The sequence below is a fragment of the Cyprinodon tularosa genome, unplaced genomic scaffold, assembly GCF_016077235.1.
Source record: "Cyprinodon tularosa strain WSP-4 unplaced genomic scaffold, ASM1607723v1 ctg714, whole genome shotgun sequence".
Classification (NCBI taxonomy): Eukaryota; Metazoa; Chordata; class Actinopteri; order Cyprinodontiformes; family Cyprinodontidae; genus Cyprinodon; species Cyprinodon tularosa.
The window spans coordinates 70,297-96,528 of NW_024039468.1; the positions used below are offsets into that span (position 1 = coordinate 70,297).

The window sequence follows — 26,232 nt, forward strand, 5'->3', positions numbered from 1 at the left end:
TCGGGGTAATCTAATATGTCGAGCAGAAGCCTAATGTTATTTGAGATGTGTCTATTTCTTAAAAAGCCTTATTGTGTTTCTTCAATAATATCATCCAGAACTAACTTTAATCGCTTAGCAAAAATTGTGGCCAGGATATTGTAATCGTTATTTAGTAGACTAATTGGACGCCAGTTATCTATAAGTAACAGATCCTTCTTTGGTTTGGGAATCAGAGTAATCAGTCCTTGAGTTAGGGTGGGAGGAAGAGTACCTTTAGTAATACTTTCATTATAGACCGCCAATAAGAATGGAGCAAGATCTTCAGCGAATAATTTATAAAACTCAGACAGCAAACCATCTGTTTCAGGTGATTTATTATTTTTCAGGCACTTAATTGAATCTGTCATGTTGGGATTAAGATGTCTAACCCACATGCAGAAACACTCGGAGGCAGAGAAAAAGTTCAAAGGTTTAATTACAGAAATGTACAATAAATAAACTGGTCCAAGGGGGTGGTTGACTGGTCAGGAGTGGGTTCACCGCTGAGGAGGACAGAGGGGTTAGTGTTGGTCCAGGTAGGTATATTGCAGGTTGTTTGATGTTCAGGGTTATACCTGTTCTGGAATGGAGTGAAGCTGCAGAGGGGGGGAACCTTGAGGGTCCAGAGGCTGTCGGGAGGCAGAGGGCTGTGGGCGGAGGCAGAGCTTAGTGAGTGGAGGCAGGCTGATCTCTGACTGAGTCTTTTCTCTCCAAGTTATCTCTGAGGGCGGGCAGGCAGATTACAGACAGATGCAGCCCTCCAGAGTTCAACTGAGAGCGGGTAGGCAGGTAACCAGCAGAGAAAACTCTCCAGGATTTCAGTTTGTCAGGCAGGATCGATCTGTGAGACAGAAAGGTAAACAGGATCAGGCTTAGTTCACAAAAAGTCAGAAGACTCAGACAGGCTGGTTGGCTCAGGCTTTGCTAACCATTACTGGCAAACACACTGGCACTGGAGTGTAGGTCTCCGCCTCCTTAAGTAGGGAGCCTCCTGATGAGCAGATAGAGGACAGGTGTTGTAGACAGCTCATGCTCCAGGAGATCTAGTGCGCCCTCTGGTGGAGAAAGTGGACAAACCTCCAGATCCCAACAGAATCAAGTATTTATTTTAATGTAATAGGACGATCGCAAAAATCTCGGTCATCAGGAGTTATTTGCTTTAAGTCTGTCAAAGAATTTAGAAACTTATTAGCATTATTCTCACAATATTTGGAGCTGTATAGATCCTTATAAAAATTAGAGCAGTACTTAGCAATGTTGGTTGCGTCATTGCATACAACATTATCTATAAGAAGTCGGTGAATTGTGTTGGTAGCAATTTGTGATTTTTCCAGTCTAAAAAAATATGCCCTTCCTCTATCCATTGCCTTCTAGATCTAACATAAGCACCGTCAGCCTTAGCTTGATATAATTTGTCTAATGTGTTTTGGTTTTCTGATAAATCCACTTTTTCTGCAGAGGACAATTTATCAGGTGAAACAGAAGACAAAGCTGCTATCTTTGAAATAACTTTTGCCTCAGTAGATCGCTTTTGCTTTGAAAAATCGCAGCAATATTTTCTAAAAAATTTGCCTAATTCGAATTTCAAAAGTTCCCATTTTGTCATATACATTTCGTCAGCTTTAGCCTCATTCCAAAATTTCAATATCAACCTCTTGACCATACTTTGAACTGCTTAATGAGATAAAATAGAACTATTAAGTTTCCAATATGAAGTATGTGGACGGCAAGAGGAAGGGATCACAGAAATGTTGATTTGAATTGCTTTATGATCGGTCAAAGGGGTGGAGAGAATTTCAAAATTTTTACTCGAAATTAACCACAAGTCTATTCTAGATTGTCTAGATCTTGATTTATTGCACCAAGTAAAGTTACGAACAGAGGGTTTTTTTTCTCTCCATATATCTATTAAGTCAAATTTTTGCAAATATTTTTAAATATGCATTGGAACAAGCAAGAATTCCAGCTGGCCATCCATCCATTAAATCATCCAGAGTGATATTAAAATCCCCCCCACAGACCAGGTAAGCATTAGGAAATTTAGCCAGCCAAAATAGAATTTTGTTTTCTACCTCATTTTACAAGTCTTTATTTTCATGTACTGTGTTGTAGCCATAAAGATTGATAGTTACAAAATGAAGATCGTAAACATTAAGAACTTGGCAAATATAATGACCTTTCCTGTCGCTCTCAGAGTGTAAAACAGAACCTGTAAATCGGTTTTTAAATGTGCAAACCCCAGCTGAATGTTGTGAAGCATGTGAAAAAAAAGCATCATTCCCCCATTGGGACCTCCAAAACTGCATGTAATTAGAAACAGTGTGAGTTTCTTGAAAAAAACAAAAATCCGTTTTAAATTGCTTACTAAACAAGAAAAGAGCTTAACGTTTCAAATTATTCCTCAAACCCCTGGCGTTAAGTGAAACAACAGACAAAGACATAAAATGAAAAGAGTCAGCTAAAGAGCTTTGATGATGAAAACAGTGGTAAATGACGCGAGAACAGCATCAGAACCAGAATCACAGTATATTGGTAGCCTTCCAAAAAAACAACGTTCAAACAAGAGGCCAGCAACAAACAGTTCCAGGGTTTTTCATAATTCCACTCTAAATTGGAGGGAGGATTTCCTTCTTATCAATGAAGGCACGGTCGCCCACAAAGTAGGCAATCTTCGCAGCTTTTCGAGCCTCACTTACAAGGGTCCACAGCTTCATCCTGGCTTCCCTGTCGGCTTTGCAAAGATCCTCAGTGCAGCGAAGATTGTTCTCCTTAAGGAAAGAAGAATTCTTGGCGGCTGCCCATACTGCTGCTCTGTGCGTGCGGGAGGAGAACTGCAGCATGATACTCCTGGTGCTGTTAGGCTTCTTTATTCCCACACGGTGCATGGAGTCAATAACATCTGGAAGTTTCTCGGCATTCCCAGGAAGCAACGCTTGGCTGATTCGAATCACCTCTCTCTGTAAATCCTTCTCTTCCCCGCGCTCTGGCACGCCGTCTAACTTCAGGTTCCACCGCCGAGAGTATCGTTCCATATCTTTGATGCGTGACTCCAACATATTCACATGTTTCTTTTCTTCATCCAGAGCCTGTTCAAGTTGTGAAACTTTCCCCTTCAACTCACTCATTTGGTTACAGAGTTTCCACATTTCCCCTCAGATTCGTTATCTGCACTGCATTCTCTTGAATCAGGGATTTCAGCTCGTCTGACCTGCCGTTTATTAGCTTCGACAAAGTAGCAACAATGTCTCCGCTAGCTGCATCACTTTTACCTTTTATAACAGGTGGTTTCTCTGGAGTAAGGGGCAGTGGAGGGAAGTCTTCTTCTTCCATCAGAGAGAGTTTGGGGATGTCAGAACGGGCGGCATAATCATGACAAGTATCGATAAGAATTTTAGAGTCTTTGCCGCTGCCAGTATCTTCCGCCCCCGCGGTCTTCCCCGAGCTTTTTCTCTTTCCACTAGAACTTGACATGATTCAAACAAGCCATTTCTGGGGCTGACGAACATAATTAAATGTTAACTAGAGTTTAGAAGAGAGTGGAGTCTAGCTCCGCCTAGCTCGGCGGAGCTAGACATGCATCTGGCTGTTGTCAGGTTACCCTCCCTATGGGATTCCCAATGGATTGCAGATGCCACACACGCACACAAAATGACAGAAAGATCCGAGCTGATGAAAGAAAAGAGGCCTGATGAGACCGATTCATTCAGAGTCGCTGAGGACGTTTTTATAACCTAGACCGATCGAATGGACGGATGATCCACGGACCTTTGTTGATTCAGTTATTTGTTTTGCCAAAAAGATTAATTATAATCATTTTTCATTAAATAATAGAGATGCAAATAAATAGAAATAAACAGTTCTCAGATAAGATCGGAGGTGTATGAAATAAGATAATGCAGTCACTATGTTAAATTAATTCATTAACTGTATTTTAATCAAAAACATCATATCATCATAAGATTTTGGTTGTTTATGCAAATGGTCTCAATAAACTTTTCAGTTGACTGCAGGCCCACAAACACGGCAGAGCTCCCAAGTGCCGCCTGGTGGTTGTCCGGGTACATTGCAGTTCTTTTTGGAAAAAAATATACTGGCCTCAGGAAATACATCGTGATTCAAGCAGGAATCACACAGGAATCACGCAGGAAACCGTCCATTTCCAACCAGTGCCCACTGTAAGATGATATGTGTTGTAAATTGGCGCTATAGAAATAAACTGAACTTAATTGAAACTGAATTTAGTATCAGCCGATCCGTTTTAAGGTCCAGAGGTGTTTGTTTCCAGGTGGTGTTGTGTCATTCATAAGTAATAATTTAAAATAAAGTTAACAGAATCACTTTTATCAACTGATCTGTTATTGAGTAACCATCTGAGACCCAAGCTTTTGTTTGGTGGGCTCTTCTTCTTTCTCTAAGGGATCAGTAGGACTTTATAAAATGAAATATGTTAATAGAATGATTTGGAAAAAAAGGTGGAAAGAGGAAAAAACAGGATAAAATATGGAGTGCATTAATAAAGTAGGTCTGCATTGTTTGTCTCCAGATCAAGGAAATTCTGGTTAACTGTCAATGTTATAATTCTGAAAGAATGTAATGCTAAAATGAAAAGTTAAATCTGTTTTGACAAATGAACAGCTGAAATATTTATTAGTCTGTACAGCTGCATTAAATAATTGTAAGTTTATAAATTAAAAACGTCATTGAATTATATTAGATTGTTGTTTATCTGAATAGATAATGGGGTTTTAATACGGTTTTACATTTAACTATGTAATCTTCTGCACCTTCTGCCTTGAATCAGCCATTGCTGTTATGACCCTGCGGAGGTTTAAAGGAGATTGCTGTGTCAAAGAAGATTCAATTTTAAATATTAATATTTTTTTCTTATATTCTTCTTGTATTTTAGTTTGTTTCTCCCCACAGTGATGAACATCTGCTATCCCAAGGCAGTAATGTGAACAGCCTGTTTTCTAGGAAGGCTGCCTCATGGGAGGAAGACTCAGGCCAGAGGTCTGAACCCAAAAGACTTAAAAAAAAAAAAAAGGACAATCCATATCAAGTGAGAGATGTTTGCTGCGAGGAAGAAACTATTCTTTTGTCGCATTAGAAACAACTCTTGACCCTTTAACACTTTGTAAAATGCTCTACATTTCAACAATGAGTTACACTCATCTAAGAAATGAGTAACGTTATGATAACTCTAAGCCTTTTATTCAGGCTGGTTCTTAAAGGAAAAGTCCGTTCAGCAAGGAATAATCAATGGATCATTATTTATAACTAAAATTAATACGTTTGTGGTGCTTTAATGAATTTAGCGTTAATCAGTAAAAGAGTAAAAATAATAATTTTCAAAGCGATCACTGAGTCTGGGAGCGGCCATTTTTGCCCAAATATAGTAGCCCCTCCCTCCTGCCATCTTCCAGCAGTGACATCACGGTGCGGTAAGCCTAGCGCCATTCTCCCCGCTTTACAAGCTAAATCAATGGGAACTACTAGACACATCTGCAATCAACAACAATTATTGAAGATTTCCAGAGGACTTCACCATTGAAATTCACCAGAGCTATAGTGAAACTGACAATGCCCACGTGCATGGCAGCTGGATGCTGGAATACATCGGGTTAAAGTGAAAAAAAGAGTTATTCCACCTTTCTGATTCCTGATCCTCCACGGACGGGTTGGTCGTTGGATCGCCAACTTGAAGAGGGAGGATTTGCCATCGAACTTCTGGCCAGAGAAAAAACACGTAATATGTAGCCAACATTTGGAAGAAGAATGAAGAATGGAGCGAGGTGTAACGTTAACAGCTGGGATACAGCACAATAATTAAACAGCCAGTTAAATTAGACAATCCACATGTATCGGTCACATCATTAAATCAAACGCTGTGTGTCCCAGGGCCCTGGCAGAATTACATGAAGTAAAAATGGCAGAAAATGCCTAAAAATTTGAGCAGGCGTGGAGTGATTTTGCTGAAGTGGCAGGAAAATTAGGGTCAGCAGGGGGCGGATATTGAGTGGAGTGGTCTGGCGCAACTTTGTGCGGCGGAACGAATGAGCGAAAACCTCCTGAGCGGGAATTGTGCGGCGCTCCGCTCTGTTCACATGCTCTGACGTATGCTAGCATTTTTTAAATTTTTTTCGTACATAGGCATATGCTGGCTAAATTGCTAAATTGCTGCTCTGTGTGCTCCCATAAGGGAGCACACAGAGCAGGCACTTATGCCGCAATTTAATCCGTCTTGTGATCAGATACATACAAACCACAAAATATTAATCAGTTATCACTAGGGGTGTAAATAATAATCGTTTTGTATCGATGCATCGATCCAACAGCCGACGATCCGATGCATCGACACGTCCGCAAGAGAATCGATTCATTTTTTTTTTTTTTCCCCTCCGGTCTATTTATATCCATTTGCTCCTGGGCGTAATCCTCCCGTGCTGCGGTGGCGCTAAACCTATTTTGCCCTCCTACCTCGCTTCCTGGTTATACTCTTACAGCAGTCTTAAGATCACTCATTGCACAGTCAGGTGGTTGAAGCTTTCATCCACTTTTATTAAAACATTTTGCAGGCATCAGTTTCAAAAGGAGCCATTTTCTTAGACACAATGAATTGTAAACCTTTCTAAAGTTGTACAAATTTCATGAAAGCACAAGACCATTATGAATTTTTTCTAAAATGTTTGTCGTGTGACTCTTAAATTGTGTATTCTTTTTGTAAATAAAACAGAGCACACCAAATGTTTTCAGATAGTGAATAAATTGGTTAATTTTAGTGTGAGCTAAGATAAACCGTCTTCCTTTTCTGGAAGCTGGTGTCTATGGAAAAAAATTGGTAATTATCCATCAAAGACAGACGAACAAACGTTTGCCTCTCGACCAACGAAAACACACAGACATGAAATCAGCTTTAGCTCAGCCTCGGTGAATAAATTAAATAAACTCCTCTGAAACACGTAATGATTTGCATTGAAGAGGATGGTTTTCATTTGGGCCGACGGGTCTTGGGTTTCCCCTCCGTCGCGGCTGTAAAATGGAGAGATGTTTCCTGGAGTGCGCGTGAAACCAGTTCAAACCGTGTTTTGACTGCAGCCTGCTGTTTTACCATCTCCCCATGGTTTGGACACAGAGCCCAGTCTCCACCCTTGCTTGCTTGTATGCGTGTGTATATATTTAGAAGTCATCTGTTAATGATGCGTTCTGGCAGTTCCTGCTGTTTTAAGGGTCTTCCCGTGGCTTGGACAAAGTGTCGAGTCTGTCTCTATTCAGTGTATCTTCGTCTGTGTTAGCTCGTGTGTTTCTGAGAGTCCCTGCTGTTTGATGGCCGTCCTGTTTGGGTTCTATCCACTGATTTCACTATGGCTCTGCAGCTTTCTGTCTCCTCAACAGTTCCTAAAACAGGAAAGAAACAAAATGGTTTGTACAAACAGAATCATCAAAAGGGATGTTTTTTTTCACCATTTGACATCAAATAGAAATGAAACTGTACATATTTAGTTGAATCATGACTGCTAATATTAATTCTGATTGCAAAATCTGCCTTTATTTGATCTGGAAGTCCCACTGAGATCAGAATCTGTTTTACAAAGAAGTAAGGTTTTGTGGATAGCAGCCATAAAAAACATCTAACAATATAAACTATCATGATTAAAATTGACCAAAAGTAAAAACAAAACTAATATAAAAACAAACTGCTTGAAAGTAATATCTGCCCCTTTATATTAAAGTGGGAAATATTAAATCAGACACTTTAACCTGAGCATTTAGTGGTATAGTTTATTTCGTCAACAATACTTATGTGGTGTTTCGTTGACGATTTAAACTGCACACTGAGCCTGGTTCTGCTGGCGGTTTCTCCTGTTAAAAGGGAGTTTTTCCTCTCCACTGTCGCTACAAGCATGCTTAGTGTGAGGGATTGCCTTCAAGTCAATACGTCGATGGAATCAACTGGTTTTCCTTAGATAGAAAACTTTGAATCAATCTGACTGGATGATCTGGTGAACTGGAAAGTGACCTGAGATGACATGATGTGAATTGGCGCTATAGAAACAAACTGAATTGAATTGAAATTGAACTAAAGAAAATGTAAACAATGGAGCAGCTGAATGAAAACCAAGCTAACTGCAAAAAAAAGAAATAAATAAAAAATAAAAAGTGTCTCTCATACAAAGATCAAGAGAAAAAACAAAAAAAAAAGTAACCACTACAGGAACCATTAAATACAAAAACATATGGATGAATTTCAAAATAGGTTGGATAAGCTTCATTAAGCTGTATTATAAGAATGTACAAATCTGATGAAATAAATAGGGTTATTAAATCATCCATCTCAGCTATAATTATTGTAACAACACCTCCAAATATCCTGGAACTGCCTGTACAAGTTTCAAAGTTTCTCTCAACTCTGGTCAATGATGCAGGAGCGCCAGAGAGAGTAGAGCCCAAACTATTCCAAAAATTCAAAGAATGAGACGCAGATTTACTATCCTTCCATCAGACATAATGCACAACAGGGGTATAAGTTTGCAAATCCTACAATCTTTCTGTTAAACTGGCAAGCTTCCTCTCATTTGTGATTTATTGGCATGTTTTTAGTTTGGCTTGTCAGTCGGGGACATTAAATGTGAAATGGTTTTGAAAGTTGGAGCCTCCAGAATGACTCAGTGGTCTGAAACAAATCCAGCAGCCATATAATCCAAAACAAAACTTAAATTGAGTTGTTTTTCATCAGTCTCTCTCACTTACATTGGAAATAAAAAAAATAATCTCTGGATTCAATAGAAAGGGTTTAGTGACTCCATCTAACACATAAAAAAAGACTGATGGAGTTTTTTTTTTTTATTACATTCCACAGCTTTTAGTTTATCTTCTTTATTCTTCCAATCGTTTCCCAGAAATATGCTTGGGTTAAAAAATGGATGTGTAATAATTTGTACTGTAAAGGTATTAAAAATGCAAATTTCAGGACGTACCTTTTTCTCAAAATCATAGTACAGATTGTTTTCGGTACACGTTGTTCCAGAAACACAAACATTGATGTAGTCGGCAGTAAAAATATATTTTTTTATATTTTGATTTATTTTAATATTTTGTAGAAATTCTGGCAATTGAAGAATTTGATTGGAATATTTACAATAATAGCCAATGCTTGGATAAATTATGCACAACCCCCCCTCCGAAAGTATTCAAGATTCTTATTTAGGAATTTTAAACAAAGACGAAAGAGAAGTTGAGACTGGAGAATACATCTGCCATTCTATTGCTACAAGTCCATCCCTTCACCCTAAAGAGATTTTTAAATTTAAAATAAAACATACGGTTCATTACCATACCAACTTTATTTATGAAGCACTTTATGCAGAGGACAGGACCAAAGTGCTGTACACAATCATAAAATACAATAAAATTATAAAATAGAAAAAAAACGAATGTAAAATACATATTAGTATACAAAGAGAATAAAACAAAGTAAAACCTCTCAAATTGTGCCAAAAGCCAAGGAAAAAAGATGAGTCTTAAGAAGGGACTTAAAAAAGAGAAGAGGCCTGTCTTCTGTTCAGAGGCAGATCATTCCACAGCTTAGGAGCTGCCACAGAAAAAGCACGGTCTCCTCTGAGTTTGCATTCTGTCTTTGGGACCCTCAGAAGCAACTGATCAGCTGACCTGAGGGAACGGAAGGGTGTGTAAGAATGCAACAGCTCAGACAGATAAGGAGGGGCAAGGCCATTAAGAGTTTTAAAAACAGATAAAGAATTTTAAAATCAATCCTAAAATGTACTGGCAGCCAGTGTAAAGAAGCTAAAACAAGGGAAATGTGGTCGAATTTTCGTGTACCTGTTAAAAGACGTGCAGCAGCATTTTTAACCCTCTGAAGATGAGAAATATACAAGTCACTGAGCCCTGTATAAAGTGAGTTGCGATAATCCAGCCATGTGGTCACAAATGCATGGCTCACTGTTTCAAAATGTTGTTTTGAAAGAATGGGTTTTATTTTGGCTAGCTGCCTTAAGTGGAAAAGGCTGGACTTTATAACGGCTCTGATGTGCGCTTCCATTTTAAGACCAGCATCCATCTTAACCCCTAAGTTAGTAATAACCGGCTTAACGTACTGAGCCAAGGAGCCAAGACTAGTCACGGAATCAGCAGTGGATCTGCCAAAGATCATTACCTTCTTTACGTAGGAGTTTACATTCTTTAGAGGTAAGTACATCTGTGTGTCATCTGCATAGCAGTGAAAGGCAATCCCATGTTTTCTAAAAATAGAGCCGAGCGGAAGAAGGTAAAGTAAGAAAAGGAGCAGGCCTAGAACTGAGCCCTGTGGGACACCACATGACAGTGGAGCAGAGGGGGACCTATGGCCATCAAGACAGACACAAAAAGTACGTTCAGCCAAATATGATCTAAACCAATCTAGAGCTATGTGACCGATGCCCACCCACTGTTCCAGGCGGGAAAGTAAAATGACATGATCAACTGTATCAAAAGCAGATGATAAATCCAACAACACCAAAACAACGTCACCTGAATCAGTTTCATTCACAGTGCACCATATCCCTAGCAACCTTGTGTGCACGCAAATATTGAAAGACAAAGAGATGGGCCCCCTACAGAGGTGTACAGGTCCAACCGGACCCAAAGGTGGTCGTCGGGGGTTACTGTCCTGCAGTTTGTAGAGGTTTCCCTTCATGACCATAGCTGATTCTAATAACTGCAGCTTAGCAAATGCCTGGTAATTGGCTATCACTGGAAATCAGCTGTGCTGAAGCAAGCAAACCTAGGCCGTTTTGTACTCGTGCGTTGAATGTGGTGATGTCACCTGTAAGTCGTGTGCTCGTGAAACGTCATCAGCCCCAGCACTGTTCCAATTCACAAGAACACAAGACCAAGAACGGACAAAGTCCCCGAATGTTGTTCTCATTCCTCCCTCTTTACCCAGCATGCATCTGAGCAGATTTGTCAGTTCCCCAGACTGACAGCTCTCCCAGCATGCACTGCGTCAGCACCAGCTTCCAGGTTAGTGATCAAAGACGTCACAGTGTCAAGTTAAAAGTTATTTTCTGTTGCTGTTGTTCTATAAAAGTACGTTTGAAGATCATTTGAGGCAAGAACATAATACCTTTAAGTGACACTATATGGCCCAATTACTGATTTAGTGTGTAATAATAAAAAAAGAAGTTCAGATGTTGAGAGTACCATGGCAACCAGCAGACCTCCGAGGCTAATAGCAGCCAGGGCTAACATTATCAGATCTACAGCAGCCCGCTTCTGCATAGCCGTGTGTCAAGGCTCTGATGGAGGTTTGATTGAATTGTTTGGCAAAACGTTCATTTAATTTGTGTTTTTCTGACTATATTAATCATTATTCATTCCAGTAAAGGAAAAAAAGTCAGAATGTATTATTATCTAGTGAATATTAATAACATGAGGTTAAATGCAGCTCCAGATAAGCTTTGAACGTGTTGACGTCGTCAGTACGCTCCTGTTCTAATTGACCCAGATTTATGCAGCATGCTCCTGTTCTCCCAGAGTTCATACTTCCTGTGTTCTTGTCAAGAACATACTTGGCGAGGACACAAGTTCATACTTGGGTTCTTGTAAATTGTGAAGCGGCCCAAGTGCTTACAGTAAGATGTGGCTGAAAGTTCTTGGCAGAAACTACAAAAAATGGTGACCGCAGTTGTTCTGGCTGTGAAGCTTCTTTATAGGGTCAGACAAGCCAACACAGGAAACAGCAAAGAAAAGAAATGATGTTTAAATCACATTGGAATTGTTTTGATATATGTAGAGACTCAAGTTGTATCTAGATTCACCTTAACTATTCAGCTGCTGGGATCATTCCCCACCGCAGAGTCATGATCCATGTCTGTCAGTGTTTTATTATCCTTGTGCCTTTGTAAACTCCCAATAATCCAAGTCATAGAAACACAAGACACTCTCAAATCGGAGTAAATAATAATTGAACTTTATTTATCTCACATTGGAGAAATTTACCTGTGAATCCCATCCCCTTGGGGAGCAGTGGGCTGCCTTCATGGGGCACCCAGGGAGCAGTGTGGGGTTAAGGGTCTTGCTCAGAGAGCAAGAGTTGCAGTTTTTGGGAGTTGGGCTCGAACTCAGAACCTCAGGATTCCAAGCTCTATGCTGTAACCGCTAGGCCACCACTCCCCAATGCAAGCACCTGGACCCTCACTTGGTTATTCAGACACCTATTTAGGAGTCAGCGCTGCACTTTATAAATGGAAATGTTCCTTTCACTGCTAAGCTACTCTTTCACTGGTGAAAACCTGTATGGATCGAAATTTTGTTTTGTATACACTCTGTGTATACAAAATGACAATAACGTTTGTCTAAGTATGAGACGAGAGGGACACAAAACAGAGAACATAACAAAAAGAGGACAACAGATGACCAAAATAAACATAAAAAAAGCTTTAAAAGCAGCGGGTATCACTTAGATATCAATGTGTGTCAAACTCAAACCCAATGGTGATCGCACAATAACAGGGTGGTATATATCTGTAGCTGCAGCTTAGTATTAGTGTGCATCTGTGAACTCCTGGAAACAAACTCCTGTGATATGTATGCATGGGCGTGCTCCTGTGTAAAGGATTTACAAAAAGCTTCTACGGAAGGAAAATATGCTTAACAGCAGGTGTGGGTGGCCCCAGACTTGAGAATATTTAATTAATGGCAATACTGTTTGAGACAAGTCACAGATTTTAAAAGTCTTTTTAAAACTTCTTGTTAGGAATCCAGTTTGTGTGGGTTGTGTTTTTGTGTTGTTTTCTCCCTCCACCACCAGGTGGCGCCCTGTTCTCGTTGGTCCTCCCACACACCTGCGGCTGGTTGGCTCATCACTGAGGACTATTTGAGCGGTGGACTGCCACTACCTCGACGCCAGAGTGTTTGCCAGTTTTGGGTACTCTAGCCAAGTTGAGTTTAGCAGAGTCTAACTGAGTCTTTGTCTCCCTGAGCCTAACCTTGTCTTTGCCCTTTCAGCAGGAAGCCTTCCTACAAGCTGGATGTTTGGCCTTCTTCCCCTGGAAGGATTGTTTGAGTCTCACACTGAGCAGGGGATAAACCTCCACAAGTTCCGTTCAAATCCTCCTGGATTTCCAGGGTGAAAGTCTGCTTAATAGCTCCTCAGGATCCAACCAAGTCTAAAACCTGTCCGCCCTCCAACGAGCCTCTACCTCTGGATAAATCCACACTAACTGGATTCTGGGAGAAAAGGTCTTCTCCACTAACGTGAGTCCCGTTTTCTCCGTCTCTCCAGCCATCGCTCAAAGTTCCCACGGATCCTTCCCTCTTCCAGTTCCGGTTCACCAGCACACTGAGTTTCCTGAATCCACCCCCCGCTGACGTTATCAATAAACCTGTTTAAAACTTTTACCCTGGTTCTCTGAGTGGTTTACTGCATGTGGGTCAGATCTCAGTTCTTAAATATCAAGCTCCCTTGTTAAGACCTGGATCCTTTACCTCACAGACACCATTAGTCCCTTTCTTCGTGTTTTAACAAGGCTTCAAAAAAGATAAGAATCTTGAGAAATGGAGATGAACATTAAAAAAAATCAGAAATCATCAAGTCATGCAGGATCTTACTGGTGCACACCAATTCTACCTCATAAAACAACCCCCCATCTTTTCTTTTCTGCAACAGCCTTCTAAGTATAAGGTTAAAATGTCCGTTCCGAAAGAGAACAACAAAGCACATGGCAAACTGGTATCTCCAGCCATGCTGCAAAATAAGACATGCAGTAGCTAAATATTAAATAATGAACTCTATATCATAGCCACCTCTTCTAGAATGCATTGTAAAATTAACCATTAATGATTAAGGCTGGGCATACACTGTACGATTCTGTCAATTGTTGCACACAGCTGCAGCTCACACTGTCCGACGAAACCTCAGGGTTTAAAAGTTCACAGCTCACCATGTTTGTTCTCACACTGTGCGACCCGACGCTCTGATGTGGTCTACCTGCTCACACTGTACGTCTAAAAACCACCTTTGACTCCGCAGTGAGATGGCGCTACACAGACTCATCTATCAGGAAGTCAAACGAGTAGAATAGGAATATGAAAATTGTCTCCTTTCCACCAGCTCCTTAGTGTGCTCTCTTCACACCTGCTCCCCATCTGCTCGTTAGTCCTCTCTTTGTTCAGTCAGCCATAAATACTCTCCTTGTGCAGTTCCTCCGAGCCGGTTCCTCGTCTAACTTTGTCTAACTCCGTCTTACCTCGTCGTGAATGTTTACCCCCGAGGTCTCCATGGTTCTGGTTTGGTTTTCTTTTTTCTTGTTGGATTTTTTGGATTCCTGCCTCTGTTGTTTATGAACCACTCATTAAATCTTCAAGAAACTCACCTCTGCCTCCCTGCCTCTGCATTTGGGTCCTCAAACCACAACCAAATCCTGACAGTCCCCTCTCTTACATGAGAGGTAATGTCAATCTCCACACATTTACAGGTGCTGGTCATAAAATTAGAATATCATGAAAAAGTAGATTGATTTCAGTAATTCCATTTAAAAAGTGAAACTTGTATATTATATTCATACATTACATACAAACTCATATATTTCAGATGTTTATTTTGTTTAATTTTGATGATTACAAATGACAACAAATGAAAATCTCAAATTCATCATATCAGAAAATTAGAATATTGTGAAAAGGTTCAAAATTGATGGCCCCTGGTGCCACACTCTAATCAGCTAATTAACTCAAACCACCTGCAAAAGCCTTTAAATGGTCTTTCAGTCTAGTTCTATAGGCTACACAATCATGGGGAAGACTGCTGACTTGACAGTTGTCCAAAAGACGACCATCGACACCTTGCACAAGGAGGGCAAGACACAAAAGGTCATCGCTAAAGAGGCTGGCTGTTCACAGAGCTCAGTGTCCAAGCACATTAATAGAGAGGCGAAGGGAAGGAAAAGATGTGGTCGAAAAAAGTGTACAAGCAAGAGAGATAACCGCACCCTGGAGAGGATTGTGAAACAAAACCCCTTCAAAAATGTGGGGGAGATTCACAAAGAGTGGACTGCAGCTGGAGTGAGTGCTTCAAGAACCACCACACACAGACGTATGAAAGACATGGGTTTCTGCTGCCGCATTCCTTGTGTCAAGCCACTCTTGAACCACAGACAGCGTCAGAAGCGTCTTGCCTGGGCTAAAGAGAAACAGGACTGGACTGCTGGTGAGTGGTCCAAAGTCATGTTCTCTGATGAAAGTAAATTTTGCATTTCCTTTGGAAATCAAGGTCCCAGAGTCTGGAGGAAAAGAAGAGAGGCACTTCATCCACGTTGCTTGAAGTCCAGTGTAAAGTTTCCACAGTCAGTGATGGTTTGGGGTGCCATGTCATCTGCTGGTGTTGGTCCATTGTGTTTTCTGAGGTCCAGGGTCAACGCAGCCACATACCAGGAAGTTTTAGAGCACTTCATGCTTCCTGCAGCTGACCAACTTTTTGGAGATGCAGATTTCATTTTCCAACAGGACTTGGCACCTGCACACAGTGCCAAAGCTACCAGTACCTGGTTGAAGGACCATGGTATCCCTGTTCTTAATTGGCCAGCAAACTCTCCTGACCTTAACCCCATAGAAAATCTATGGGGTATTGTGAAGAAGAAGATGCAATACACCAGACCCAACAATTCAGAAGAGCTAAAAGCCACTATTAGAGCAACCTGGGCTATCATAACACCTGAGCAGTGCCACAGACTGATCTACTCCATGCCACGCCGCATTGCTGCAGTAATACAGGCCAAAGGAGGCCCAACTAAATACTGAGTGCTGTACATGCTCATACTTTTCATGTTCATACTTTTCAGTTGGCCAACATTTCTATAAATCCTTTGTTTTTATTGGTCTTCAGTAATATTCTAATTTTCTGATATGATGAATTTGAGATTTTCATTTGTTGTCATTTGTAATCATCAAAATTAAACAAAATAAACATCTGAAATATATGAGTTTGTATGTAATGTATGAATATAATATACAAGTTTCACTTTTTAAATGGAATTACTGAAATCAATCTACTTTTTCATGATATTCTAATTTTATGACCAGCACCTGTATATGTCATTGCACTGAGCTGTTTTTCTGTTTATCCTAATAGAATTTAAGTCTGTGTTTCCTGTTTTCCTTTCTGTCCTGGTCTCCTGTCTATGTCCTGCATCCCGTTCACATCTAATGGCTATCACCCTGGTTTATTCATGTATGCTGATGAAGATTCTCAGTCATCCAGGTCATAGTCATTCTGTAAAAGTTTAAAAAACGATCCACTGGACTTGGTTTCCAAAATCTGAAGACGTTTCGCTTCCCCTCCAGGAGCCTGTAGCCTGTTAGCCTGTAATATCTGAATTTCAGATATTACAGGCTAACAATGGAACCAAACGACCCTCTCGTCGGTTTCAATTTGCATGTTTCCAAGCAATACAAGGCTTTGTCTATATAAAGATTCAAACTCACTGCGGATCCAGACATTTGAATTGAGAAAGCTTCCTGGAGGGGAAGCCAAACGTCTTCAAATCTTGGAAAAAAAGTCCAGTGGATTGTTTTTTTAAACTTTTACGGAATTTATTCATGTATGTTGGTGTTTTTATTAAATATCTCATCCTTCATCATGCTCCTGCTGATGTGCTGCTGCTTCAGTCCTTCGTCACAGTAAACCCTGACATAGAGCAAACCAGATAAGCTTGCCTGATGCCTTTTAGCATGTTGTTTACATTCAGCTTGAAGTTGTTCCTGGTAAGAATGTAGCTAAGTTATAACACATCTTTGCTCCAGTTCCTTTCTCCATCGCATCACAGCTAAAACGTAACCTGTACCTGTTGCCTTGGAGTCCAATCTGTTTTTGTTGAGTTTGCTTTTCAAAGCTGCGCAAAAATGTTTTAACACGATTCTTTTTTATTGTTAACAATTAATATAATCAGTGGATCATTTAAGATACCAACAACCACATATAGGTAGTGATTTTCTGGAACTTATGAAACCCGACTCACTTCTTTTTTCCTATATCAGCAGACTGCTGCATTTTAAGCCGGTTAAACTTAAAAAAAATGTTTTAAGTTGGATTCATGTTTGTAAGAAAAACTCTGCGGAAAATAAGGACTTTTCTTTCTCGGCTCTTTTCCAAACCAAATTTCTGGTATGTTGTTCTGAGATGGTCAGATATAGAGACCACCCGACACGTTTCTGTGTAATCACTGCGAGATCTGACCACATTATCCAATACTTCAGCAGGGAGATACTTGGAAAACATATCTAGAAGCTCATGTTTCACACCTTTTTTTTGTAAAAATGCAGAGCAAGTGCTGTACAGCAGCTTTGCCATCCCTGAGAATAAGTTTATCAGAGCTTCCTTTCAGGTAGAAATATCTCTGAAATCTATGATAACACTGAGAGCTCCCAGCACAGCAAATAATAATGCATTTGAGATGAAAATCACCACTGATGCTAAAATCCTTGCTAGGATTGTTTTATTTATTTATTTTTGTTTTGTCAGCGAAACCAGCGACGCCAAACCATCGAGATCTAATTTATAAACTTCTGCAGAAAAACCATTAATCCTAAACTAACGCTGGTTTTATTAGTTAGTGAGTGGAATTGACTTATTTATCTCATTTATCATACCTCTAACGTTAAACCAGCCTTAATAGTTAAAGGAAAAGTCCAGAATGATCATTGGATCATTGTTTATACCTAAAACAAATACGCAGTGATTGAATGTTTTTAGCATTAATCAGAAAAAAAAAATAAAATAAATTTTCGTTGCAATCACTAAGTCTGGGAGCGGCCATTTTTACCCACATATAGTAACCCCTCCCTCCTGCCATCTTCCAGCAGTGACGTCACGGTGCGGTAAGCCTAGCGCCATTCTCCCCGCTTTACAAGCTAAATCAATGGGAACTACTAGACACATCTGCAATCAACAACAATTATTGAAGATTTCCAGAGGACTTCACCATTGAAATTCACCAGAGCTATAGTGAAACTGACAATGCCCACGTGCATGGCAGCTGGATGTTGGAATACATCGGGGAAAAGTGAAAATAAAAGAGTTATTCCACCTTTCTGATTCCTGATCCTCCACGGACGGGTTGGTCGTTGGATCGCCAACTTGAAGAGGGAGGATTTGCCATCGAACTTCTGGCCAGAGAAAAAATACGTAATATGTAGCCAACATTTGGAAGAAGAATGTTTTCAAGATGACTTGGATAATAGCGCGTTGTGACAAACACCAGATACAGCACTGGGACTTGATCAACAGCCGATACCGCACCGTGACGTCACAAACCAGTAGGTGGCAGCAGTGTTCTTTGACAAACATGGATGCCTCCAGTAAAGCACATTCACATGAAAATTACTCTGAATTAAAAACACTGATCATTTATTAAACAGGATGGAATAATTTCAGATTTAAAGGACTTTCAGAAGTTTGAATTTTGAATATGACTTTTCTTTTAAATCGGCACGAAAGACACAAAAAACGTCTTTGCTGCATTAATAAAATATTCAAAAGCTTCTTCAGAAGGAGAACAAAAAAAACAGAAGAAAAGCTACAAAGATCAGAGTCCAATAAAGGATCAGCCTTTCCCTTTCTGCTGCAGAGCCGTGGATCATTTCAGCTTAGTTTATATTTACCTAAGCATAGGAGGGATTCCATATCAAGATTAGATGATGTGATTGTGAACATGTGAAGCATGCATGGGGCTGTGTATTATTTTTACTCCTTACACTGATCCTGCACAAATTGTTAATTTCCTCCTAACTTTAAAAGGAGATGGTTATAACATTGTTCAAATGTTCCACCTTCCCAGATACATTTGAAGATATGAAACAATGTGGACCTCAGGCTAAAATTTCAGAGGAAAAAATGGTTTAGTAAAAATTCTCACATGCAGTTGGGGTAAAAATAAAAAAAAACCCACCAACAATTAAGAGGATTAAGTTTTGTGATTGCTATGATGTTCCAACAATTATTCAGAAATACTTGTAACCATGGCAGTTCTTTTATTCAAATTAAAATCAAGAATCTCTTAAATAACTACACAGAGACATCACACAATATCTGACTCATTGATCCCGTAATGATGGACAGATAGTTGAGCTCTACCTCCTGCACTCTATTTACTCTCTCAGGGAAACGGCTGTTCCAACCGTTTCATTTCCGAATTCTCCCTAGTGGTGTCCGACTTTAAATAAACGGGACTGACGATGTTGTGGAAGAGGACGCCAGGGCGGCAGAAGCTTGGTTTGGTGTAGAAGGCTTCCAGCCATACATGTTTGAGCCCTTGCCTCGCAACGCTGCCAGTTCTGTTAGCTCTACGCCTGCTGAAGACACAGACGTCCATCCCCGTGAACACTGGGACGCAACTCAATGGGAAAGGAAAGGATTCTGATTTCTGATTCCAACCGTTGCGTATATTAGCTGCGACATATTAATCAAGATGCTACGACCGAAAACATTTGATAGACTGTTGACCGTTGATAAATGATTGGCCGAATTTAGGTGTTCAGGCTGACGTAGAACTAACTGGCCTGCAGAAGATAACGAAAACCCCCCACAGATTTTAAGACGAGACATTTTTAAATAGATATTTTAAAAATGTTGGGACAATATGGTCTGATAAAGAGAACATTTATATACATGTTTAAGCCAGAATGATTTGACATTTAAATATGATTTCCTTAAGACTTTCAAAAGTTCAGAAGTCTAAACTCTGGGTTCTGGTACTGTTAGGAATCCAGTTTGTGTGGTCTGTTTTTATGTTTCCTTCTCTCCACCACCAGGTGGTGCCCTGTTGTCATTGGGCCTCCCTGCACACCTGCGGCTCATTATCTGGAGGAGTACTTGAGCAGTGGGCTGTCACTACCTCGTGGCCAGTTTTGGGTACTCTAGCCAAGCTGATATACCTGAGTCTAACCTAGCTTTGTTTCTCTGAGTCTAACAAGTTTTTTATCTGTGCTTCCCGGCAGGAAGCTTTCCTGTGTTAGTGGATTCCTGGACCTTCTCCCCTCTGGAAGGAAAAACCGAGTTACACTAAGCAGGGGAAAACTTCCACATGTTCTGTTCAAGTACCAATCAGAAATCCAAGTGACAATCCGCTCCATTACTCCTCCGGGTTGTCTACCTGTCCACCCTCCAACGTGTGCACTATTCTCTGGATTTACCACATAGACTGGATTCCGGGACTACTTTTATTTATTTTTATTTTTATTTAACCTTTATTTTACCAGGAAGTCCCTTGAGATAAAATCTCTTTTTCGAGGGAGACCTGGCCAAGAGGCAGCGGTACAATAAGACATATAAAAACACATAAAAACAACATAATAAAATCAATCATAAACTAGACTCTAGAATAACAGTTACAATTCTCTGTGCAAGCGGTTTTCAGTAGTGATTAAAAATGCTGTAGCGGAATAAGAGTTTTGAATATTGTGCCACGACCATGGTGCTGCATAGGAACATGATGTTTTGCCAAGGTCTGTGTTGATCCTGGGAATAGTGAAAAGAACACGACTTGAAGAGCGTGAGTTGTAACCACTGCTACCTACAGACATGAGGTGACACATGTATGGAGGGAGTTTACCCAGATGGCCTTGTAAATGAAAGTAGGCCAATGATGTTGTCTTCTGAGGCTTAGAGAGGGCCATGAAACCAGAGCATACAGTTCACAATGATGAGTCCTGAAGGCAGAGTTGGTGATGAAACGTAAAGCACTGTGATAAACTATGTCCAGAGAGTGGAGAGCTGAGGAGGCAGCATTCATATATATGATGTCTCCATAGTCCAGAACAGGAAGGAATGTGGTGTGAACAAGTCTTTTCCTCACTGAGGGAATCAAAGAGGATTTTTGTCTGTAGTAAAAGCCGAGCAGGGCTTTCAGCTTTTTTAACATTATTTAAATGTGTTGTGAAAGACAATTTGTCATCTATCCAGATACCCAGGTACTTATAACAGGACACAATCTCAATTGCTTCTCAACTTAAGGTCTTAATGCCGTGATGCTGTGAGTTTTGGGAGCGAGTTTTAGAGAATGTCATGAATTTTGTCTTTTTTACATTTAGGACCAACTTCAGCTGATTTAGGGAGACCTGAAGTTGATGGAAAGCAGACTGAAGATCATTCAAGGCATTGTTAACTGAAGAGGCAATTGAATATATTATGGTGTCATCAGCATAGAGGTGAAATTTAACAGATTTCAAGTTATTTCCAATGTCATTTATAAAAAATAGTGAACAGGGCAGGTGCCAAAATTAAAATTGAGGAACTCCCTTAGTCACTTCCAAAAAGTCAGATTTAAGTCCGTCCACGTAGATACATTGTGTTCTGTCTGAGAGATAGTTTTTAAACCACTCTATGGCAGAGTCACTTATTCCAAGCTTGCAGAGTCTGGCTAAAAGTAGTTGGTGGTTGACAGAGTCAAATGCCTTAGACAAATCCACGAAAAGGGCGGCACAATAATGTTTTTGTCTAAGGCATTTATTATATCATTTAAAATAGACACAGCAGCTGTTATGGTACTGTGACCTGCTCTAAAGCCTGACTGAGTTACACACAGGAGGTTGTTGACTGTAAGGAACTGTTTTAGTTGGGAGTTGACTTGAGATTCAAGAATTTTAGCAAGTACTGACAGGTTTGATATTGGTCTATAGTTATCCAGGCCTGTTGGCTCCCCTCCTTTTAGTAGAGGTAAAACGTAAGCAGCTTTCCAAATTTTTGGAATACAGTTTAATTGTATGCTTAGATTAAAAATGTGAGCAATAGGTTCTGCAATAAACTCTGCCGCCAACTTCAGGAGATAAGGGTCTAATCCATCAGGCCCAGGGGACTTTTTATGGTCTATGGTCATAAGTGCTTTCTTAGTTGCATCAACAGAAATGGGTTGAACAAATTTCCCGCCTATAAGATAAGTTAAGAGGCTTGAACCAAACTCCCATGGTGTTTATGCCTGGACATGTATAAAGGATCTACAAAGCTTCTTCCGAAAAAAAATATGCTCAATAGCAGGTGTGGGTGGCCCCAGACTCGCCCTAAAAGGCAGTGGACAGAAAAAGAGGCACCCCAAATCACTGAGATATAAGGAACAACAGAGAAGGGAAGACGAGAGCACCTGGAGCCCGACACCTGAGGGGCCAATCCCTAAAGGTGCCCAGTCCCTGAGGGGCCTGACCCCGGAGGCCACAGTGATGAGGTCCCATGGGGCTTGGCACTGCTTGCGCGCTGCACAAAGCATTCTGAGATATATCTGCCTCTTCTGAGGCCTTTTTTTTCTTCTCATACACTGGCGCCGAAAAAGATAGCTAACTGGACGAGCAGGTAGGACGGCCTTACGTAAAACATATCATCAGAATGACTGACGATTAGGAGGACCACTTATTTAGACTATCCATCCTGAAATAAGAGATCGTCCTCTATACCTTTAAATTAACCAAAATCTATCTGAAAAACAGACATTTGAAAGTAAAACTTTAAATAACAGAATCTGTGAAAAGGAACCTAAAAAAAATTTTTGGAGACAAAATGGAGAAAACATAAAAGGGACCTCTAAACCTTTTCTTGATTAAAAAGTTTTTCCAGGTTTAATTTCTTATTTTTAATTTAGATTTGTTTACAAGACCTGTTATTTGCTTGCAACATACTTGCTTGCTTAGAAGTTTATTGCTACAGTCTGAACAACCCTGGATTTCTTACACTGCAAAAACGATCTGAAATTAAGTAAAAATGTATTAAATCAAGTATTTACCCTTAATTTGAGCAGGAAAATAAGATAGTTTGCCAATGGAATGAGTATTTTTACACTTAAAATAAGATAATGAGAAAATATGCACTTAAAATAAGATTAAGCAATAGTTTTTTCTTATTTCAAATGTAAATTATTTTTTTTTCCATTGGCAAAGTGTCTCACTTTCCTCCTCAATTCAAGAAAAAATGCACTTATTTTAAGAAAAAAAATTACTTATTTAGATTTACATTTTTTGCAGTGTACAACAGGGCATTTTATCTGGTAGGGATATGTTAGGTTTCTGGGTAGTTTGGACTCCTGAGATGGATCAAAATAAACACTAACTGAGTCTAAGCTGATCAAAAAAACAGAAGATCCGTCTTTTGATATGACAGGATTTTTATAAAATCCACTTTCTTATTCTTTATTTGGAAATTTTGTGGATTTTTTTCTTATGAATGACCTTTAGGCCAATTTTAAAAATAAAAAGACTCACCTCTCATGGATGAACAGAATCTATTTCTGGTGAAAGGCAACTGTTCTGCTGGGAAAAAAAACAACAACAAGAGAATCAACACTTTATGATAGAGTATTATTTTTTCAAACATTATATTTAGATTTTATTTTTTCCAGAACGGTTGAGAAATTAAAGCTGCTGTTTAATGTATAGAAAAGCGGTAGCTGCTCCTGTTCTTGGATAATATGTTAGTAATATGTTTTGAGGTTCATTTAAATATTAAAACATTTTGCCAATGGCATTATAAACATAACAACGCAGGTAAACTGAAGCTTTGGAAATGTCAAAAAGGACAGGAACATTTTTATTGGGTTAAAAACTGTTTTAAGCTTTATGCTGGTGAAGTCATCCAGGTCATTGTCATTCCAGAAAAGTTAAAAAATCAAACCAGTGGACTTTATTTCCAAGTTTGAAGACGTTTCTCTTCCATCCAGGAAGATTTTTCATTTCAAAATGTCAGAAATAGCGTTGAGTTCCAGGTTTTATCCAGCAGCCCAAGAAAGTCTTGTTTTAGTTTAGAAAACATGCAAATACAAACGGATGAACGGGTCCATCCATCCCTTTGGAATGGGGGTCGTTTGGCTTCTTTGTTAGCCTGCAATGCCCCATACCTGCCTATGTCTCTGAAAGGGGGGTCGTTAGAGGGAATTGTTGTCCTGGCTAAATAGGTGAGGTCTTCTGTTTCGCTGTAAAGGGGTGGAGGGGAACAGAAGAAGAAAAAGCTTCCTGGATGGGAAGTGAAACGTCTTCAAACTTGGAAACAATGTCCAGTTGATTTTTAAGTTTTCATGTGAAAACCTTGGCAATGTGTTAATATTGAGTCAGCAGACCCTCTTTATTTATAAGACGTTTCCAAAGTTTCATGAAGTTGTTCACACACCTCATGGTTGTTGGCGTCATCCTGTCGGTGCTCTCCTTCTTCCTCCTCCTCCTCGTCTTCAGCTTCGCTGCTCTGTCTCTGCTCCTCCTCGTCCTCCAGCTCTGAGTTGGTCTCCTCCCCTCCCTGCCATGCCTCCTCGCTCTGACACTCCTCTGCTTTGATCAGATCTGCATCAATGCACAAAGAAACTCAAGATGCAACATGGATTTGGCACAAGAACATCTGCAAAGCAGACTAAGTAAACACTGAAATGTGATAGCTGAAGCACATTTAAAGCAAACCCGCGTTTGCTGGTGGAGGTTCTCAGTCGTCCAGGTCATAGTCATTCAAACAAGTTAATAAACAAAACACTGGACTTGTTTCCAAGTTTGAAGACGTTTCTCTTCCATCCAGGAAGCTTTTCAATTCAAAATGTCAGAAATAGCGTTGAGTTCCAGGTTTTATCCAGCAGCCCAACAAAGCCTTGATTTAGTTTAGAAAATATGCAAATAGAAACGGATGAACGGGTCCCCCCCTTTGGAATGGGAGTCGTTTGGCCTCTTTTGTTAGCCTGCGATACCCCGTACTTGTCTATGTTTTTAATTTTAATTACTACTTAAAAAAAACTACATGTTAAAGATATAACCTTTGAAAAAGGTTTGATAAAACAAACTAAACTGTTCATCATTTATTCTTTATGGTACGCCAGCATTCAGAACATGTAGGCCAATCACTGTCCCCCAGACATCCGCGGTAATATTTTTTATATTTATATGTTTTTAAAACAAAGCAGAGTGTGTATGACGTCAGACATATTTGCACCAGAGTGGTACCTCTTGTCACAGTTACTCAACAACATAAGCGATGCATTAATGACAAAGAATATAGTATGAATTGTATCATGTATAATGTATCATATCAAATTAAACTGTACAATCTAGGCTACAGTCCAGCACATACCTGTTTAAAGTAAGCAAAACACAATAAATTTACATCCAAATGAAATAAAACGTAAATAGAACGTAAATACATGGCACAATAGCAACTTATGAACATTGCTGTCTCCAGAGCCACAATCCTGCATCAAACCACCACAAAACACACAGAAAAGCAGAGATCCCATAGAATCCAGTCATGTGCTTCACTTTCCACTAAACCAAAGCATTGCATAGATACAAGCCAAAAAGCAAGAAAGTAAACTGCTTAGCCAGAAATCTTTCCTGTCTGGATCTTGAGACAATCTACAGCCTCTAACAATTTCATTAATGCATGATTCACCGAAATCAACCGATCCGTTGTGGAGTTTTGACCCTGCGTAACCACACACAGCCAGCTGCTGGGAAACTGTGAGGGCACAGATACACTATATTGCCAAAAGTATTTGCTCACCTGCCTTGACTCACATATGAGCTTAAGTGACATCCCGTTCCTAATCCATAGGGTTCAATATGACGTCGGTCCACCCTTTGCAGCTAGAACAGCTTCAACTCTTCTGGGAAGGCTGTCCACAAGGTTTAGGAGTGTGTTTATGGGAATTTTTGACCATTCTTCCAGAAGCGCATTTGTGAGGTCGCACACTGATGTTGGACGAGAAGGCCTGGCTCTCAGTCTCCGCTCTAATTCATCCCAAAGGTGTTCTATCGGGTTGAGGTCAGGACTCTGTGCAGGCCAGTCAAGTTCATCCACACCAGACTCTGTCATCCATGTCTTTATGGACCTTGCTTTGTGCACTGGTGCACAGTCATGTTGGAAGAGGAAGGGGCCAGCTCCAAACTGTTCCCACAAAGTTGGGAGCATGGAATTGTCCAAAATGTCTTGGTATGCTGAAGCATTCAGAGTTCCTTTCACTGGAACTAAGGGGCCAAGCCCAGCTCCTGAAAAACAACCCCACACCATAATCCCCCCTCCACCAAACTTTACACTTGGCACAATGCAGTCAGACAAGTACCGTTCTCCTGGCAACCGCCAAACCCAGACCCGTCCATCAGATTGCCAGATGGAGAAGCGCGATTCGTCACTCCAGAGAACGCGTCTCCACTGCTCTAGAGTCCAGTGGCGGCGTGCTTTACACCACCGCATCCGACGCTTTGCATTGCACT

At 40.2% G+C, this 26,232-nt stretch overlaps 1 protein-coding gene and 1 long non-coding RNA gene across 4 annotated transcripts in view; both read right to left on the minus strand.

The window, feature by feature from the left end:
- Positions 1-348: 348 nt before the first annotated feature.
- On the minus strand, positions 349-1,234 carry LOC119772533. The gene is made up of 3 exons (XR_005279268.1): positions 951-1,234; positions 597-862; positions 349-524 (listed from the first exon to the last, which is right to left on the minus strand). It is a non-coding gene; the product is annotated as an uncharacterized LOC119772533 (long non-coding RNA).
- Positions 1,235-6,558: 5,324 nt separating this feature from the next.
- raly (RALY heterogeneous nuclear ribonucleoprotein) overlaps positions 6,559-26,232 on the minus strand; it is a 150,815-nt gene continuing 131,141 nt past the window's right edge. For 2 of the 3 annotated variants that reach the window (XM_038268991.1, XM_038268989.1), the window contains exons 7-9: positions 24,155-24,321; positions 23,254-23,301; positions 6,559-7,416 (exon numbers count right to left, since the gene is read on the minus strand). In XM_038268991.1, coding sequence (XP_038124919.1) covers positions 23,257-23,301; positions 24,155-24,321 — 212 coding nt within the window. In that variant the 3' untranslated portion in view covers positions 6,559-7,416; positions 23,254-23,256. The remainder of the gene's footprint in view (positions 7,417-23,253; positions 23,302-24,154; positions 24,322-26,232) is intronic. The other variant, XM_038268990.1, reaches the window with a different exon arrangement.